Raw genomic sequence first — 18,512 nt, 5'->3', positions numbered from 1 at the left:
TGTATTGTCTCTGTCAAGTGGTAAGTGTCAAGTACCAATACGTCAAATTTTGAACTGCGACTGTCAAACGCTACTTTAAAATATAAAAATTCTGATATTCCTCGTGTGAGAATTGATTGAGTGATTATTTTTAAGAGTTTGTAAAAGCTCTATAAAACTTTATGAAACATGAACGCCAAAACTCTATTAAGTTTACAATATTCCATTGTACAAAACTGCTTTAATAGGTGTTTACATAATAATATAGCTAGTGTAACAAAGATTCACAGAGACCTATACTCTCGAATGTATCCAACTAAAGTTGTACTACCTGATGGAGCATCAATTAATATCAGATACCATGAACCCAGGAAAATTATCAAGGTACTAATTCTTTATTTTGTAATACAAACTTAGGTTACAATTTGCAAGTTTTCATACAGTATACATTAATAGTGTCGTGATTGATAAGTTAAAGTTTTATAAATCCTGAGTTGTACACCCTTTGCTACACTTTGACCGCTAAACTATATCAATGCAAAACTGTTTAGCTTGGTAATTATATAATAGGTAGAGGTAACGTAATAATTTAGGACAGCTTGTCCTGTTTTAGTCTATTATAATCTTAAATCATAGAATTATAATTAAATTATCCATAAATATTATTTTGCTCCTATGATAACCCGAAACACAGGTTTAAAATAATCCTAGTTCGGGTGGTCCATATAGATATTAGATTTAGACTGTCTTTCTCGTATTTATTATGTATTAGTCTAGATTTAGTGAACTCCTATGATTATTTTATTTTTTAAGATTTATTTACTGCCATTACAATGAGCTATTTGTATTTGTACATGTTGAACTATGTGTTTTTAATAAATTTATTTTATTTTATTATTTATTTATTTAATGGGTTTGTGTCCATTTAGTTTAGAGAGTCAGCGGTTGGGTTTTTTATTGGAGGCAAAGTTAGAAAAGGTTTTAAATATTTTCCCATATAAGCTTCTATTTATGGACCATTCCACATTCACTTCTATGATTGTATTTATTTAATTCTATACTAACTTTGAAAGTGTTATCAGGTAAAATTTACTTTATTACTTCACTCCTCTTCAATGGACTGAAAAGCTGTTTACTTCTTCTTCTTTCGTCTGACATGTCATATATTGACACTATGCTGTTTACTGATTCCACTGACTTGAAGTTTATATGAAAATTAATAAAGTTCTGCTCTTTACACTGTTATTTTTTTTCAGCTGCCTCTGGATTTATCCCAGTTAACTGAAGAGGAACGTAAAATGAGATTGGAAAAGAGGAAACCAAAGAAGAAGGTTAAAATTACTGATGATATCCAAGATAACTTTAATGCTAAGAAATATTTGAAATATATGAAGAAAAAATAATCATAAATAAAGATGTATTAGATAATATTGTTAGAACTAGTGTAAATATAAAATAAAAAATCGTGATGTTTTTGTTTTACAACCTTACAGTACATTAATTTACAATAATTGACTGTTGGTTCTGCTTTTTTAGAACCAAACCACAAGTGGTACCATGATGCTTAAAACATATGTATAGGTACTATGGCCAACACCTTTTATATTGTTACTTAAAACTATCTACCTACTGTTTTATCAAATAGTCAATAGTTGAGAAGGTGTACTAATGAAGTCAAAAAGCTATAAGGCCAATACAAAAAGTTGCTCATAATATGAGTTATTTATAGTTGACTCCGTTGATCTAGTGCCGCATATGAGAGTCCGGGAGTCCGGGTTCGATTCCTGGGTCAGACAATATACAATCGGGTTCTTAACCCTATTGGAGTTTTCAATAAATGTCAGAAGCAGCTATCTACCATCATGCCATCGAAACGTGTCTTATATGATAGAACCATCCCTAGAACTCCAAAATTCTTTATATATTTTATGCCACCCCTAAATATTATTTGTTATCGATTTTGAATTGAACAAATAGGGAGTACATCACTAGTGTCCTCAGTCACATTATCATAGAGTTCTTGTTCTTTGATATTGATAGTCTATGCTTGCCTCTCTGACTGACACTGACATTTCTGCTATCCCTGGTGTCGGAAATCGGAAATTTTGCAGTCAATTTTCAAAAGTTCAAATAAATTGTCGATACATTGTGAAAGACACATTATTATTTATTGGTTTATTAAAGAGCACCTGTTACAAAGGTCCTTTCAAGGAAGGGCTGAAAATTATGTTATTTTTGTGTTAACCTATCTTACGTAATTCAAACAGCGAAATGGGAAACACAGTGTCGGCCGAGGCTGGCGTAAAATTGCCAATGCCAAACATTTCGGGTACGTCCAACCCACCGCCAGAATGTCCAATGCACAACAAGCAAGCCGATCCTAAACCCGAAGAAACAAAACGACCATCCGAATGCCCCGTGCAGCATGGCAATGATGTCAATCCATACAACATGGTAAGTCTCAAGGCCGGAGCTAACTAATCACTGATAAGCTAACACCCGAAATAAATTTATTAGACATGTATGAAATTAATAACATAACCTTCATAGTCATTCATTACACAATCATAGTCTTCAAACACTTACATTGACCTATTTGTTACTAAATTAACTCCTGGAATTTGCACCTAGCGTATTGATTTGCCATGCCAATCAGTATAAATCAAATAAATTTGTTAAAGACAATAACTATGAGCTGGATGCGAGAAGCCGAAAATAGATCTCAGTGGCGTGCACTTGGAGAGGCCTATGTCCAGCAGTGGACTGCGATAGGCTGATGATGATGATGATGGTTGTTGACCCCGTACATGGGCTGTACCTCTAGGGCAGCGGTTCCCAAATGGGGTTCCGCGGAACCCTGAGGTTCCGTGACAGACCCTCAGGGGTTCCGTGGAAAATTCAAGATTTCCATATGGTTAATCGTTTCACTTTTGACAATATTAAATTATTATTCATTTTCAATTAAATTGTTTTAAATATTGCATTCCAAAATTCCATTTAGGCACCATGTAGGTGGGTACCACTCGGGAATGTAAGTACGAGTTCGCGACAAGTGGCGGGGGAAGGCCACGGCAGCAGATAATTTAATTCCGTTTTTTACAAATTGTAGATTTTTTTTTTTCGGTAGATAGGCGAAGAAATAATGTTTTAATCTTTTGGATATTCACAAAATATTTACATTAATTGAAAAAAAAAAAAAACATATATACAACATGTAACTTAATTAACGCACATCCTGAAATTAGTTTGTTCAGAATCGTATACTGAATCGATTTATATCATTTTTAATATAGGTAATTTTTTATCCCAAAAATAATTAAAACTACGGAAATTATTGTCATATTAACCCTGTATAGTCAAAACAAATTCGAATAGACCGTAACTCAAAGTAATAAGACTTCGTGTATTGTCGGCTTTTTCCGTAGTTTCGTTATGGTGTGTCGAGTCGAGCGGCGCGCGGCGCGATATTTGCGTGCGTAGTAGTATGACCAAAAAGTTCTCCAAGAATTGGTATAACTAATTTAGTAAATAACAAGGCATATACATGTTAAATTAAAAATTCAGTGTATGTATTATGATTATAACATAATATTCTAATTGGGGTGTTTGAGGGTGTGCGTTAATTACGTTACATGTTGTATATACAACTTAAAACTAATACAGTGCATCAAAAAATTGCTCGTCATTGCTGTCACTGGGTAATGTACCCAAAAGACTGGCAGCATTGCCACGTTGGATGGCAATGCTCAACCTCTGTGCGAAATAAAAGCCAGCCTTTGGGTCCCGGGAAGTGTCAACCAGGCGCTGGGAAATATCCCTGGCAAGAAGGTGGGCGCTCGGACCCCACGGCCCTAGAGTAGATTAACTTAATACCTCCAGGTCTTTGGCAATCGGCAAAGTAGGTAGCGAGTGGGCCAAAAATCGCCACATTTTTTGGGCTTATTTCATCGCCAGGATTATACGTTTTCATACATTTGTTAAGACGTGAAATGACACGGCATACGAGTATTCTGTATTTCTACACCTTCGCGAATTCGAAAATTTCGCGCTCGCTTCGCTCGCGACTCCATGTTACGTTTGGTGCTTTTATGTTCGTTTAATTGCTCAGGTATCCAACACCGAAAAAATTTCGCGCTCTTCCGTCGAGGTTTCCTTTGATGTTTATTTTTTATCCCTCTGATTCAGAAAAAGCAATAGCGCTTTCTTCGCTAGCTGCTTCTTATTCATTTGCATTTGCTTTTTTGTGTGATGTACTTTTTGAGACCTTATTAATTTACAGTGGTTTTGTATGTTTATTTTGTGTAGGTAATTAAACTAAACAAAATTCGCGCTCGCTTCGCTCGCGGTACCGGCTACCACTGGATGTCTTTCAATGCTAGCGGGTGCTTAGAACTTCTTCTTTTAGTAAAAAAAAATCGCGCTCGCTCGCCTCGCACCTGTACAAACCCAATCTATTTCTTTTTGTCTGTCTTCAAACTGAAACCTATTCACATAATACACAAAGTCAAGGCCGCCTAAATTGTTTTCTGGCTCGTGTGGCAGATAGCCATGCTACGCCTGAGTATACTGAGTATGTCTCTAACCATATAACCATTTGGTGCGCTACCATACGTTACGAGCCGTACCTAAGTGTATTTACGTCTTTAGTTTACTTCTTACTTAAGCTAAGGTTCCGCCGAAAAATGGTGAAGCGAAAAGGGTTCCGAAGCCAAAAGAATTCGGGAACCGCTGCTCTAGGGTTTCTTACTCATACAAAATGCATTTTAAAAATAAGCAGTTCTAATAAAATTGAAAGTTATCAATGAATTTGACTTTATACTTTGAGCTAAGTACTGGTCTGCTGAAGTTCTCTATACTATGTGCTTAGTTGCTTACTACATATACACATTTTGACCTGGCTAAACCTAATTTATGTGCAGAACATGTTGACATTGGCACAAAAATCAAATACGAATTTATTATTTTCCTTAAGATGTACATTACACATATATGAGGAAGGATATTATGCTAGTTGACTCCTTTCAGCAAATTTTTTAATAGGAAATTATTTTTATAATGGATTGCATATTTATTATTTTATGTTCATTTGTTTTAGATGCCGCCAGCTAACCAGCAGCCTGCCCCAGACCAGCCATTTGAACTTCCAACCCAACGTCAAGTGTCCTCAATTCCCCGTGCCATGCCTGATGGCTCTACAGAGTTCTGGGTATACCCCAGCCAACAAATGTTCTGGAATGCCATGCTACGCAAGGGATGGCGCTGGAAGAATGAGGATATCAAACAGAAAGATATGGATGACATCATTAAAATACATAATGCCAACAATGAACAGGTATCATATTTTATAATTTAATTTAAATAAGTTTTTTCTTCTGTTCCATTAAATTTAAAATTAGAAATATCGACACCTCCTATGTATATTATCGTAACCAACAAAATGACGATTTTGCTTTTTTTACATAAAACTACTTATTTTTATTTCCATTTTTTTAAACAATTTATATATATTTTATATATTTTTATATATATTTTATATATTTTTATATATATTTTATATATTTTTATATATATTTTATATATTTTTATATATATTTATATTTTTTTATATATTTTTTTTTAACATATATTTTACACTAGCCGACCCGGCGAACTTCGTACCGCCTAATTATTGGAGGCATATATATTTAGTAAGTCACAAACACACGACACAATACTTTTTTAATTTTTTCCTTATTTGCTCACCGTTTAGACCTTTCCTGGACTACGACAAACATTTTAAAACCAAAATCAGCTAAATCGGCCCAGCCGTTCTCGAGTTTTAATCAGACTAACGAACAACAATTCATTTTTATTTATATAGATTTTTAAATATTAAATATAAATGTTAAATATATGTGTAAAATATATGTTTAAAAATAAATAAATGGAAATAAAAATAAGTCGTTTTATGTAAAAAAAGCAAAATATACGTAGGAAGTGTCGATATTTTAAATATAAATAAATGTATTTTTATACTTCTAGGCATGGCAAGAGGTTTTAAAATGGGAAGCACTTCATGCTAAGGAATGTGGACATCCAAGATTGAAGAGTTTTGGTGGCAAAGCTTCAGACTACAGCCCTAGGGCTCGCATCAGACATTGGCTTGGGTAAGTTGTGAGACCTGATTCTGTATAATGCGTCTTTTAGCGTTAATGACTGTTGAGGACAGAAAAATTGTTGAATACCAATTACTACTTAGCAAGTGGATCGCTTAGAATCCTTTTGTATTAAAGATGCCCACTCCACCTTGATTTTTATATGATATGACCAGTTTATACATCCAACTTATTTAAAATTAAATTGTTTTCAGATATGAGCTGCCATTTGACAGACATGACTGGATCGTCGACAGATGTGGAAAAGAAGTGCGCTATGTAATTGACTACTACGATGGTGGTGAAGTCGACAACAAATACCAATTCGCCCTCCTTGACGTCAGGCCTGCCCTGGACTCCTTTGATAATGCATGGGACAGAATGAAAGTGATGTATATGAGATATCGTTATGAGCTTATTGGCTCCAAAGAAAATAATAAGTTGACTAATTAGATTCAGCACTTGATCATGCGTGTTGCATGAATTTACATTAAATAATTAAGTATTTATTTTTTTGTGGGGTTCTTCTGTCGACATGAGTTTGTCACTGTGGAAACTCTTTGTGATTATACTTTAAATTATTATTCACAAAGTAACAGTACTTGTCGTCTTGATACAGACTTCATGATTGTTAATAATTTCCTTAATAATGCATATTAAAGGATATTAGATTGAGTAGTTAATATTTGGAGTAGTGAGAAGTATTGTTTATGACCCTACAATCCGTATTTTTGTGTGAACTAATGTTTCATCAAGGTCTGAGTAAAACCTAAGAAAATATGTGAGAAACATTAAAGCTATATAGTTCTAATTTTAATTTGGTACCTAAATAATGTCAATAATACATTGGATAAGAACTTAACTAACACTTAATTAAATGCAATAAAAAATGTTAAAAATAAATGGAACTCTTTTATTTACACTGTAAACTGTAATCCTCTTACATAAAGAATGTTTAAATCTTACAAAATGTAGTTTAATGGTTATGATAGGTTTCATCATTTAACTATGACGATAACTAAACCATTTTAAGCTGTCAAATTGCTGATTTGACGCGTAAATACGGCTTGGGCGACATTATATATGGCTCTCTATGGTTTGTTTATCCACTTATGATTCCTACCCATAAATTAACAGCAAAGCATTAGTTTGCCATTAGTTTTCCAAAGTCAGAATTTGTTGACTGTTAGCTGGGAGTCCCATACATTCATTTTTGAAAATCTCAACCTGCTGTTCAATATAGCCTTCGAAGTTATTGTATGGACAGCCTGAAAGAACTTTGTATATTGGCTTCCCTTTATTGCAATGATAAATCGATCTTAGAGTTAATACTGGAGGCTTTTCTGGAAATTTAACACCTGAAAATATTAGACATTATATGCAATTGTTCAAGAGCATATAAAAAAGGAAAGAATAAAATATATTTTTTTAGTTGGTATAAAAAAAAGTCAAATTATGTACAAACCAATATCTATCTGTAAGATCCAGTGAAAACTATTCATCTCGAACAAGAATGCTGCATTATTGGTGTCATGCTCTAGGACAGCTCCTTCATACTTTACAATAAGTTGTGCAAGCAAGTCCCTCTTTAACTTTTCATTGTTCAGCAAGTCATTTATCTGAAATAAATAAAATTGTAGTGTGCGTTCGCGCAGCGGAATGTTGTTGAATTTAAAGATTTTAATTATGCAGATAATTAGTGTAAGACGTCCTATAATTGTGTATGGTAAATAAAAATTTGTGTATGCAGCCATTGTGGAGAAATTCACCAAAAACAGATTCCGCTGGGCGAACGTTGGCGAACGTTGTCCTGGCGGAACTTTTTTTAATCCATAAACTTTAGAAGAAAAGAGATGTGTCCGAAAATTAGTGTGTATTTGTGTATAATTGATTATGTATGAATGAAATCAGAGCATGCATAAACTTCGGAGAAATTCAAGTTTCCGCTACGCGAACGTTTGGCCATTAGCTAGTTTTCATATAAAGCGCTTACATAGAGAGCTGTAGATTTTTACATACGTTGTTTTGAATTTGTTTATATTTGTTTAAAAAACAGATTTAGAAAAAGTCGTAGGGTTTAAAAGATAAAAATATAAACGTAAAATACACTTATTAGGTCTTCGTTCTTAAAGTATGCAGTTTGGGGTCTAGATTTTCACGTTTACACAAATCTTGTAAGTGTCTCCAACATGTTGCCAAGTATCAATGATGTTCCGTTAGTAATTAAAAAGTTATAGGATATTTTACCATGAATAGATCACTGTTTACAAAGCAGTCGAATATCACGACGTTCTGAAGGAATTGCATGGTAAAATGTATGCCAATAATTAGTTTAATCATTCAACTATTCACTTGCATAATTTCATGTCATTAAATTCAGTAATTAAAGAAAGACAATTATAATACTGACGGAGCATCGAAACCCTACATAATCCGACCAAGTTCGGATAGCTACAAAAAAGCGGCCGTGCCATATGTCTAAGCAACGTTCTTAACTTGGTAGGTTAGTATTTATTAATATGGTACAGTTGCGTACACAAGCGTTAGGAAAAAATAAAACAATTATATTTCTTGATTGAAAAATATTTTTTTAATAATAATGCCACTATCTACGATAAAAATAAATCTTCAATTAACAAGTACTTCTCTATTTAAATATCCGTGCACAAAAATATTTTTATTATTATTACTTACATAAATTACTTAACTGCGTGATTAAAAATAACGTTAATAAACGTTACGTATTTTAACTAAAATGTCGTAGATAGTGGCGTTATCATTAAAAAAATATTTTTCATTCAAGAAATGCAATTGTTTTATTTTTTCCTAACGCTTGTGTACGCAACTGTACCATATTAATAAATATACTAACCTTCCAAGTTAAGAACGTTTCTTAGACATATGGCACGGCCGCTTTTTTGTAGCTATCCGAACTTGGTCGGATTATGTAGGTTTTCGATGCTCCGTCAGTATTATAATTGTCTTTCTTTAATTACTGAATTTAATGACATGAAATTTTGGAAGTGAATAGTTGAATGATTAAACTAATTATTAGCATACATTTTACCATGCAATTCCTTTAGAACGTCGTGATATTCGACTGCTTTGTAAACAGTGATCTATTCATGGTAAAATATCCTAGAACTTTTTAATTACTCACGGAACATCATTGATACTTGGCAACATGTTGGAGACACTTACAAGGTTTGTGTAAACGTGAAAATCTAGACCCCAAACTGCATACTTTAAGAACTAAGACCTAATAAGTGTATTTTAAGTTTATATTTTTATCTTTTAAACCCTACGACTTTTTCTAAATCTGTTTTTTAAACAAATATAAACAAATTCAAAACAACGAATGTAAAAATCTACAGCTCTCTATGTAAGCGCTTTATATGAAAACTAGCTAATGGCCAAACGTTCGCGTAGCGGAAACTTGAATTTCTCCGAAGTTTATGCATGCTCTGATTTCATTCATACATAATCAATTATACACAAATACACACTAATTTTCGGACACATCTCTTTTCTTCTAAAGTCTATGGATTAAAAAAAGTTCCGCCAGGACAACGTTCGCCAACGTTCGTCCAGCGGAATCTGTTTTTGGTGAATTCCTCCACAATGGCTGCATACACAAATTTTTATTTACCATACACAATTATAGGACGTCTTACACTAATTATCTGCATAATTAAAATCTTTAAATTCAACAACATTCTGCTGCGCGAACGCACACAAAATTGTAGTGTATTGACAGTCAACTCACTATGCACATTTAAGAAATTTTTGACAAAATTATTCAGGCACAATACCTTATTATTTAAAAGTTCTGTCACCATGGGTACATAATCCATAAGGACTCCTGACTGATGCATCCTAAAAGGCAATTTTGTACAGAATTTTAACTTACAAATATTAACTAAAATAGGGATATTTTTTTAAAGGCCTGTGTACTTACAAGGGTAGTGATATGTTCCCTAGTGATTTAGTTAGTACTGGTGACAGTATCAACTCAGCATTTGTTGAGTTTGGGTATCTCACTAGTAGTAATGCTGTGTCTATTCCAGGATTCTTCTCTATTCTGAAAAAAAAATGTGTTTTTTTTTATCATAAATACAAGTTTAAACTGATTGCTATGCTAAATGCTAAATATATACATTGTTTGTGTGGATCATGTTCGCAGACGTGCACACTGACGGGTTTCATGCCATTTCATGCGATGCGCTTCTTTGTTACACCAAGTGCGAACCAGTTCCAATAGTATCCTGAACGTGTTGACAGATTGGTGGGATTCACCATTACTGAGGCACTGGATTAGCCTACATACTGCGATGTAATTTATTTCATGTCCGAAATTTAAAATTTTATTATTATTAATGTTTAGAAAGGAATTGAAAAATAATATAGCTTTAAAGTAAATTTTACCCATCACTATACAACTCCGGTAATCTTGAAGTATCAACATTCAGCCTGATCAAGAACTCCACGATGTGGCTGCCAACCCATACTTCAATATCATTCTCAGACGTGAGAGCATCACCAAGCAATGCACTGTATTCAAAGTATGCTCGGGAACTATCATCTTCATTTAACTTTTTTATCTGTTGAAGAAATTGTATATTGAGTACTTATATGAAAAAAATAATTAACAATGCTCAGTTATTTTCCTTTGTAAATTGCTAGCCATATTGTATTTCATTTTTTAAATACATTTTACACTACACAAAAAAGTTTACCTGGTAAAGTTTGTAAACATTGATCAGTTCTGATATAACATCACTGAGTGCTTTGGGATCATTTTCATTCCATTTGGCCAGACTTGGAACTTTTTCTTCTAAAAACTGTTCATCAACATTCATAAGGAAGCTATCGTCATCAAATCTGAAATCTGGCGCGAACCAGGGTGCTGTTGCATCAAATATTATTTCCCATTTTAGCTTCTTCGAACAATAAGGTAAAACAATTCGTATTTGGCTTTCACCACCATCTGAGTTGCCGGATACTCTTTCAAAGTCAACTTTCGTCTTACATAAACCTAAAGAGACATAGTTCCACGTAAAATTCAAAATGTATTGTTTTCATATAAAAATAATCATTCATAATACTTTACCCAGTTTCAAATCTTGATATACATTTTGAATATATGGACGAAATACTGGAGCTAACTCGTTCACTACTCCGAAACTTTCTGAAGACATTGTAAAAAAAAACTAAAGATGAAACTATGAATTTAGAAGTCCTGATAAGACCAATAATAAACACAGAAAATCCCTGGATATAATCTAGGATTTCAACTAATTATGAATTAAAATAACATCCAAGAACGCGATAATATTTAATAACAAAGTGACAAATATCAAAGAATTGACATTGACACTACTGACAGAACAAATAACCATAGATACAGAGCGCAATGACCGTGCAACGTCTCAACTCGGAGAAAACCAATTTAACAATGCAAAATCACTTTAGTTGTAGCTAGATTAATACCAAATGCTCATTTTAACATTTTTATTATATCTAAAATACATAGCTTGACCTCAGCACAATTTTTTGCGTTATTATTTTTTTATATCGACATGAAACTATGTTTTTGTAGTACATCCAAGTACATCACTATAGATGTCATTTGTTTTTGTCAGCATTCGTCAGTTTAATGCTCAGTGACTGACGGACATTGTGGAATTTGCTGAACAAGGACGACAAATACTACAGCATTTTTTTCGTTTAACGGCTTAAAACGACCCACGGTCCTCAAGTTATAGTTAATTTAATTATTTTTAGGCTTAAATCTAACCATTCGGTACTTATATTTTGTATGGAACCTGTATGGGACAGTAATATGAAAAATATGTACTCGTCTGCACAGAACAACATTTCCGATCTACTCAAATTAGCCAAAAAATTCAACTGTTTTTATCTATCAGGTATGTAAATATGTTAAGTGTGTAATTTGCAAGTAAAATGTTAATTACGCATAAGTTTAAGTAAACACGAGTGGCTGTTGAAGCGGAGTTTGTGTTTGTAATAACAAGCTGTTGAAGAAGCAACTCATACCCGTTTGCTTACATATTTTGCATTGTTTAAGGCTTGCATCAGGGAGTATGCAAACCGTTCATAGTGGCCGGATATCAAGTGGGCTTGATTCGTCCAGATGTCATGAAATACCTAATTAGATTTCCAGAGGTAATGAGTTTGTTATAATTCAGCCAAATTATCACTTACATGTAAAAAACCGTTAGTTAATTAAATCTTGAATTTACTAAGTAGAAATTTTCTCATGAATAAAAGCGCATTAATTGAGTATCTATATAGTATATTATTATTCATGTGATATCAAGTCTGAATAATATATCAGAACATTTTTCCAGTACATATAATCATTTTTTTGTACTTTTATAGCTTGAAGCAGTTTTATAGCTAAAAATGAAGTAAGCTTTATGTTGATATGTAACATAGCTGCACAGGATTCTAATAAAAACTTTGCACTAAATTACAGGTATTTCGAATCACTGGCAAATATGTAGAGTTAAATCCAGCATTCAGAGATTATAAAGAGCGGACTACAAAAGTAGCAGATGTGTTGCAGAATTTGAGAAAAGAAAATGAGATATGTGCTTTAAAAGGATGGAGAGATGAGGTTTGTGTAAACTTAATAGATTATGGACACTTCTGACAAAAAAGGCTGCAATTGTCTGTGTATTTTTATAAAAATCTTCATTAAGTGATCTTTTTATGTAGCAAAATGATCCAATACTTGAGCAAATGTAACAAAGTGCCTGAGCTAATATATCATTATTATTAAATGTGCTAAAGACAAAAAATAAAAATTGATGCAACTAACAACCAAAATTGACTAATTCAATTATGTTATCATTATCACAAATAACATTGAAGTTTCCTTATTCCGCCTCATTTATTACCAAATTGTTATTTCAGACATAAATGAAAATGACATCATTACCTGCCTGTTGTTATTGTATCTATGTGGATTATTATAGTGTTTTGAGAGATTTCTTATTGAACTATACGAACCCTTGATTGTTTAGATGTGTATATGTTTAATAATCCTTAGCCATAATATAAATGTGGAAGTGAGGTGGTTTTGTAAATAATACTTTTATTATATAAAATATCTTAACTGACAAAGATGTACTTTGATATGGAAATAGGTAGCATCCAGGTTTTTTATGGGGATTCTTCAAAGGGTTTCATCAAGCTGATGAAACAGTTAATTCATGAATGAAAATGAATAACATGCATTACAGTGTTTTGGGGTCACTACACCATTTTACCCAGAGAGTCTGCTGGAGATGGATAGGAGTGCTATGTGCCTCTTTGGTATCAGGAACTATGGAGTCAGTGTAACTGGCTATGTGAACCACCCAACGAAAGGCCTTTGCATCTGGCTACAGCAGAGAAGTTTCACCAAACAGACCTGGCCTGGTAAGCAGTTATTTTGAGCTGTTGTAATCCATCTAACATGTGATGACATTTGCAGGATTATCGTGCTTAAATTTGGCTATCTTAATATCCTTTGTTCAAGCCTTCCAGCCCTCCAGAAAATTAGTTGTTTGCTTTAGGTTCCAGCTTTGAACAGTTGGCCTAACTGATGCCGTAATATAAAGATAGTGGCCTAGTTTAAGGTTACTGCCCAAAGTGTATCATAATTAATTTTATCAAATTAGATATTTTTGACAGTTGCTATAGGTAGGAGTGATAATTTCTAAACTGTCATATATTTTGTATCAATTTTTTTAGGCAAGTGGGATTGCTTTGTAAGTGGTGGCCTGGCTGTTGGCTATGGTATTCTGGAGACCACAATAAAGGAGGCTGCTGAAGAAGCCTCCGTTGAGGGAGAACTAGTTAAAAAGTTGGTTCCAGCTGGCTGTGTCAGGTACAATAACGTATTATTTCATTTGAACATTTACTTAATTTGAATTATTTAATTAGAACAGTACACATAGTATGATAGCTGTAATCGGCTCTTTTCAGTATTTATTTTATGTTATACTTAAACTGTATTTTTTTATTGCATTTTGTTTTCAGTTTCTACTTCGAAAGCGAAAGAGGCCTATTTCCTAACACAGAGTATGTATACGATTTGGAGTTGCCTCTTGACTTCATGCCTCAGAATGCTGATGGAGAAGTTGAGAACTTTGAATTGTTGACTGCTGAAGAGTGCGTTCAGCGAGCTCTCACGCCTGAGTTTAAGACAACTAGTGCTCCAGTGCTCCTAGACTTCTTGATACGTAGGGGATATATTAATCCTGAGAATGGTAAGTGCCATATTACGTAAACGTAAGGTTTATTGATATTTATGGCAGCTAGTATTGATGCTTTCAGAACAACAGTTTTGCCAATTAGAATATTTTATTTCAGAGCCTCACTACAGAAACTTAGTGGAGCTGCTCCATGTGCCCTTGCAGTCGATCTACACTTGGCCGTGCACCGCCAGCCTGGTCCCCGTCGCCACAATGACCACTAACGGCGACGGCGCCGAAATACATCAAGCCAATTAAACGAGTCAACTGAATTCCTTTACAATTCTCACTTAATTTTCCATTAAGACTCTTTATAGAACTTGATTGAGTACTAAAACATATGTTGTGTAAAAAGTTTCTAGTCTTCCTATATTGCAATGTCAAAGAGAAATTATGATATGTGCTTATAATTTTTGGGATTATCAGCGGAATTTATCGCTGTATAATATAATATAAGGGAATATAGAAAAATAGTTTCATCTTTTCATTAAATGCGCTCCTTTTATACAGATATGTGGAGTGTATAAGGTACCACAACAATAATAAGTAATCTGGGGAATTATTTATTACATACAGAAGACTCTGTGTTCTCATAATGACACCGCCATTCATGTTCAGGCTGCCGTAATATCTTTACAACATCGACCGTAATATCGTCACAACGGTGAGTCAATCGAAGTCTGCTAACTTCCGGCATTGAAATGTATGTGTACATTTACGCACACTGTGCTGTGAACGTCAGCACTTTAATCATAGTATATTTCTCTTTTATATCCATTTTGTTATTATAACAATGTTGCTAACAGGGAATTAGACGCAACTATCATGGTTTTTCTTAGATGGTGTTTAAGTAGGTTTAGACATTTTTCAGTGATGGCGTAACCATTACCAGTGATTATTGTTTGATGAATTTGTAAATATGTTCTAGTTTATTAATATGAAATACTTCAAGGCCTAATCATTATTAATTTTAATTGGCCTCGTATTCAATATACTTTGGTAAGCTTTGAGTGTTACCTAAGTCTATCTATTTAAATATAAATGTTTGTTTTATCTTTGCACTCGTGACTAGTGTATGCAGTATCGTAATATTTTAGTATACATTGACCAAATCTTGATGTGTTTCGTAATATTTCGTGATGTGTATTATTGAAGACATCATAGTTTAGCTAGGTATGGTTAATTTCTGTGATACTTTACCGATTTGGTATAAGGCAATATTATATTATCAGTTTGGTTCCTTGGTTATTGTAGTGAGACCACTGACCAACAGGATCGCGTATGTTCTGAATGCTGGTTCATCAAACGTTTCAACAATATGTATTATTATTTATTTATGTAGAATAAATATTTTGTCAAAGTAAATTTATCGAAAGTAACTAAATACCCATTGAATTAATGTAAAATATTTATTAATCATATAAATTATAGCATGTTTGTATATCTACTAGGTGCTACCTGCAGATGTAGTACAAAAAGTTGAATTGAAATTCGTTAGTCTAGTCATTCTACGTCAGATGTGGCGAATATTTAATCATTTTGAAATATGAATGATCCCCAAATTTATGTTAGAGCTTGTTCCATTATTTTAAGGGTCAATTCCCACTGAAAGAGCAGCGGCCGGCAGCGGCCGGCAGCGGCCGGCAGCGGCCGTAATTGCAAGGGATTGAGCGCGAGCGCGGCGGGCCGCGCGGCGCCGCGCTCTTACATTTTCCGTGCTCTTACGGCCGCTGCCGGCCGCTGCTCTTTCAGTGGGAATTGACCCTAATTAATATATTGTCGTAATTGATATGTGTCGTATTAGTTCTGCTGTAATTAATTTGTCCCATTTAAGCTTCAATGCATCCGTTGGGCAACCTTGTCTTCGCTAATTGCTTGTATTATTCTTTTAATTAATATCACTATTGATATATTAAATTAGTTAATAAATACGTATATGAAAATACCCGCAAAAATAAATGTATACTATGGGATAAAGTATTTGCGATTGTTGAGTAGGTTGAAGATGATATTTCCTTCTATTTTATATCTATAGGTAAGCTTATAAATGCTATAATTTAAATGAAATACATACTCAATATTGATCAATGATAAATCTGGCGGCAGGCTGCTTAGCTAGCTCTAACTAATACGATCATGAAACATTTATTATATATTTTATAATACATACTAATAATTATTTACTTATTTTATTGTGGCATATGTACTCCATTTTAAATGATACTATGTAGTTAAATTAATTGCCATACTTCCCAATATCTCATACTTATCACAAATGAAAGATTCGCACATGAGATTATGATGTATTACCTACCGGCACGTACCTAATTAGTAAACGATTAAGAGGCCTTTCAAGTGTTTGTATAGCATTTGAAAATAAGTAGACAGATTAGAAGAGACTGAATGTTCATTTCTTATTTGTCTTTTTTACAGTAAGTAATACACAGCTGGATTTAGTTTAGAAGTATTAAGTATTCGCAATTGTTAGAAAGGAGTAGGTTCGTAGTATTGACAAGTAAATATTGGGTAAATGCTAGTGATTAATTTTCAGTTGTCATTACATTTTATACATTTTTATAAATCCGCTATTGGCGAAAGATTTTGTATCGATATTATGTAATACATACTTAAATTATGAATGTAATCGTTTATATTTGCGATAGTAATAAATTAGCGTTTTCCTAAAAAATAAAGTTTTGAAACATGTATCCTGTGTTTTATTAAATTAGATTATTATAGGTACTTTCTCACATCGTGAAATTTCAACGAATTCCAAAAAAAAAAACCGGTCAAGTGCGCGTCGGACTCGCGCACTAAGGGTTCCGTACTATTATTTATAAAACGTTCCATAATTTATAATATACTTTGACTTTTTAGTCGTCTTACAACGGCAGCCCAATTCAAGTATCCAATGACTAGTAAAAGTTCATACAAAAAAAAATTGTTATGAGATTTGAATAATTTAAAAATAAATTCATTATTATGACGCAAGACGTAGATTATAAAATCGCCCTGGGGCCCGATTCTCCTAAGTTAATAATGTCAAAATCGAATAGTAATCGAATCGCAATACGATCGTAATAGCAGTTTTAACCATATCGGGCATTCTGCTACTAATAAAAGACCAATCGTATTCGATTGACATTTGATTGGTGTGCGATTGGTATGCTATTTTGGTAATTTTGGTCTATACGGTAGTTTGCCGTGCAATCATTTTGCAATCGTAAAACATTTGCAGACAAAATGATTCATTATTGAATGACAGAAAAGAATAAAAACGTTTATTTCAAAGAAAAAATAGCGGAATGCCACATACGCTTCAATAGTAATCGAGTCGGGATTGGATCTCAGTCGAATCGAGTCGAACGTCAATCGAAGGTCGCTTAAGTAAAATTAGGAGAATCGGGCCCCTGTTGTGAGCGCGGCCCGAGCACAGTTTAAATATCTTTACCGTGGCGCTGGGAAGGTACCTACTTTCTACCGTTTGATACGTAAACATTATTAACAGAATGTTTCTTATTTCTAATGTGTTAATTATTTTTCTTTGCACCTATTATCTTAAAGGTGCCTATATAGTGGTATTTTATGTCGGATACATTGAGTGGACCACCTTTGTAAGACGACTAAAATGTCACGGTGTTATATTTCATATTGTTAATATTTCAAGCGTCTACCTGCTGCCGTTTTCGATATCGAGCAAAAAACCACGTTTGTTGCATGGGAGTCCCCCCAATATATTTATTTTATTCTAGTTTTCAGTACCTACCTATTTGTTGTTATAGCGGCAACAGAAATACATCATCTGTGAAAACTTACTATCACGGTTCATGAGATACAGCCTGATGACAAACGGACGGACGGACATAGGAGCGAAAACAATAGGGACCCGTTGTGCCCTTTTGGGTACGGAACCCTAAAAAAGAGGACATCCTGCGGGATTCGCGAATCGCATCTGAAAAACGCTGATTGATGTGCCCAAGCTCATTGTTGGATGCACCCATGAGCCAACCTACGCGTCATCAGGGGCCCGATTCTCCTAATTTTACTTAAGCGCCATTCGATTGACGTTCGACTCGATTCGACTGAGATCCAATCCCGACTCGATTACGATTGAAGCGTATGTGGCATTCCGCTA

General features: G+C 33.8%; 4 protein-coding genes across 4 annotated transcripts; 3 read left to right on the top strand and 1 right to left on the bottom strand.

Annotated features, from left to right (window-relative positions):
• The first annotated feature begins 23 nt into the window (after positions 1-23).
• LOC124630318 (39S ribosomal protein L55, mitochondrial) lies at positions 24-1,444 on the top strand. The gene is made up of 2 exons (XM_047164170.1): positions 24-363; positions 1,236-1,444. The coding sequence occupies exons 1-2, from the start codon at positions 169-171 to the stop codon at positions 1,380-1,382; spliced, it is 342 nt and encodes a 113-aa protein (XP_047020126.1). The 5' UTR covers positions 24-168; the 3' UTR covers positions 1,383-1,444.
• A 585-nt stretch (positions 1,445-2,029) lies between these two features.
• On the top strand, positions 2,030-7,016 carry LOC124630317 (holocytochrome c-type synthase). The gene is made up of 4 exons (XM_047164169.1): positions 2,030-2,433; positions 5,075-5,311; positions 6,001-6,125; positions 6,329-7,016. The coding sequence occupies exons 1-4, from the start codon at positions 2,251-2,253 to the stop codon at positions 6,564-6,566; spliced, it is 783 nt and encodes a 260-aa protein (XP_047020125.1). The 5' UTR covers positions 2,030-2,250; the 3' UTR covers positions 6,567-7,016.
• On the bottom strand, positions 7,013-11,479 carry LOC124630316 (BRISC and BRCA1-A complex member 2-like). Its single transcript, XM_047164168.1, has 7 exons — positions 11,224-11,479; positions 10,850-11,148; positions 10,539-10,714; positions 10,072-10,194; positions 9,926-9,989; positions 7,579-7,732; positions 7,013-7,471 (listed from the first exon to the last, which is right to left on the bottom strand). Exons 1-7 carry the CDS (start codon positions 11,309-11,311, stop codon positions 7,269-7,271), a joined length of 1,107 nt encoding a protein of 368 aa, XP_047020124.1. The 5' UTR covers positions 11,312-11,479; the 3' UTR covers positions 7,013-7,268.
• A 270-nt stretch (positions 11,480-11,749) lies between these two features.
• LOC124630522 (uncharacterized protein YJR142W) lies at positions 11,750-17,083 on the top strand. Its single transcript, XM_047164467.1, has 8 exons — positions 11,750-12,040; positions 12,202-12,299; positions 12,613-12,753; positions 13,382-13,559; positions 13,875-14,010; positions 14,163-14,392; positions 14,496-15,966; positions 16,143-17,083. Exons 1-7 carry the CDS (start codon positions 11,932-11,934, stop codon positions 14,633-14,635), a joined length of 1,032 nt encoding a protein of 343 aa, XP_047020423.1. The 5' UTR covers positions 11,750-11,931; the 3' UTR covers positions 14,636-15,966; positions 16,143-17,083.
• The last annotated feature ends 1,429 nt before the right edge of the window (positions 17,084-18,512 follow it).

Source organism: Helicoverpa zea, chromosome 5 (assembly GCF_022581195.2).
Source record: "Helicoverpa zea isolate HzStark_Cry1AcR chromosome 5, ilHelZeax1.1, whole genome shotgun sequence".
In the NCBI taxonomy this organism is placed as follows: domain Eukaryota; kingdom Metazoa; phylum Arthropoda; class Insecta; order Lepidoptera; family Noctuidae; genus Helicoverpa; species Helicoverpa zea.
The sequence above is the reverse complement of the archived record's forward strand: the minus strand, read 5'-3'. Positions and strand labels throughout refer to the sequence as shown.

What these genes read in the sequence shown, in the direction of transcription:
- LOC124630522 (XM_047164467.1), top strand. Translation starts at nt 11,932, where the DNA reads ATGGAACCTGTATGGGACAGTAATATGAAAAATATGTACTCGTCTGCA. An exon ending in CAACTGTTTTTATCTATCAG is followed by an intron (nt 12,041 to 12,201) that starts GTATGTAAATAT and finishes GCATTGTTTAAG; the next exon opens with GCTTGCATCAGGGAGTATGC. An exon ending in ATATATTAATCCTGAGAATG is followed by an intron (nt 14,393 to 14,495) that starts GTAAGTGCCATA and finishes ATTTTATTTCAG; the next exon opens with AGCCTCACTACAGAAACTTA.
- LOC124630317 (XM_047164169.1), top strand. Translation starts at nt 2,251, where the DNA reads ATGGGAAACACAGTGTCGGCCGAGGCTGGCGTAAAATTGCCAATGCCA. An exon ending in ATGTCAATCCATACAACATG is followed by an intron (nt 2,434 to 5,074) that starts GTAAGTCTCAAG and finishes CATTTGTTTTAG; the next exon opens with ATGCCGCCAGCTAACCAGCA. An exon ending in CGCATCAGACATTGGCTTGG is followed by an intron (nt 6,126 to 6,328) that starts GTAAGTTGTGAG and finishes AATTGTTTTCAG; the next exon opens with ATATGAGCTGCCATTTGACA.
- LOC124630318 (XM_047164170.1), top strand. Translation starts at nt 169, where the DNA reads ATGAACGCCAAAACTCTATTAAGTTTACAATATTCCATTGTACAAAAC. An exon ending in AACCCAGGAAAATTATCAAG is followed by an intron (nt 364 to 1,235) that starts GTACTAATTCTT and finishes ATTTTTTTTCAG; the next exon opens with CTGCCTCTGGATTTATCCCA.
- LOC124630316 (XM_047164168.1), bottom strand. Translation starts at nt 11,311, where the DNA reads ATGTCTTCAGAAAGTTTCGGAGTAGTGAACGAGTTAGCTCCAGTATTT. An exon ending in ATATCAAGATTTGAAACTGG is followed by an intron (nt 11,149 to 11,223) that starts GTAAAGTATTAT and finishes ATGTCTCTTTAG; the next exon opens with GTTTATGTAAGACGAAAGTT. An exon ending in CAGAACTTTTAAATAATAAG is followed by an intron (nt 7,733 to 9,925) that starts GTATTGTGCCTG and finishes TATTTATTTCAG; the next exon opens with ATAAATGACTTGCTGAACAA.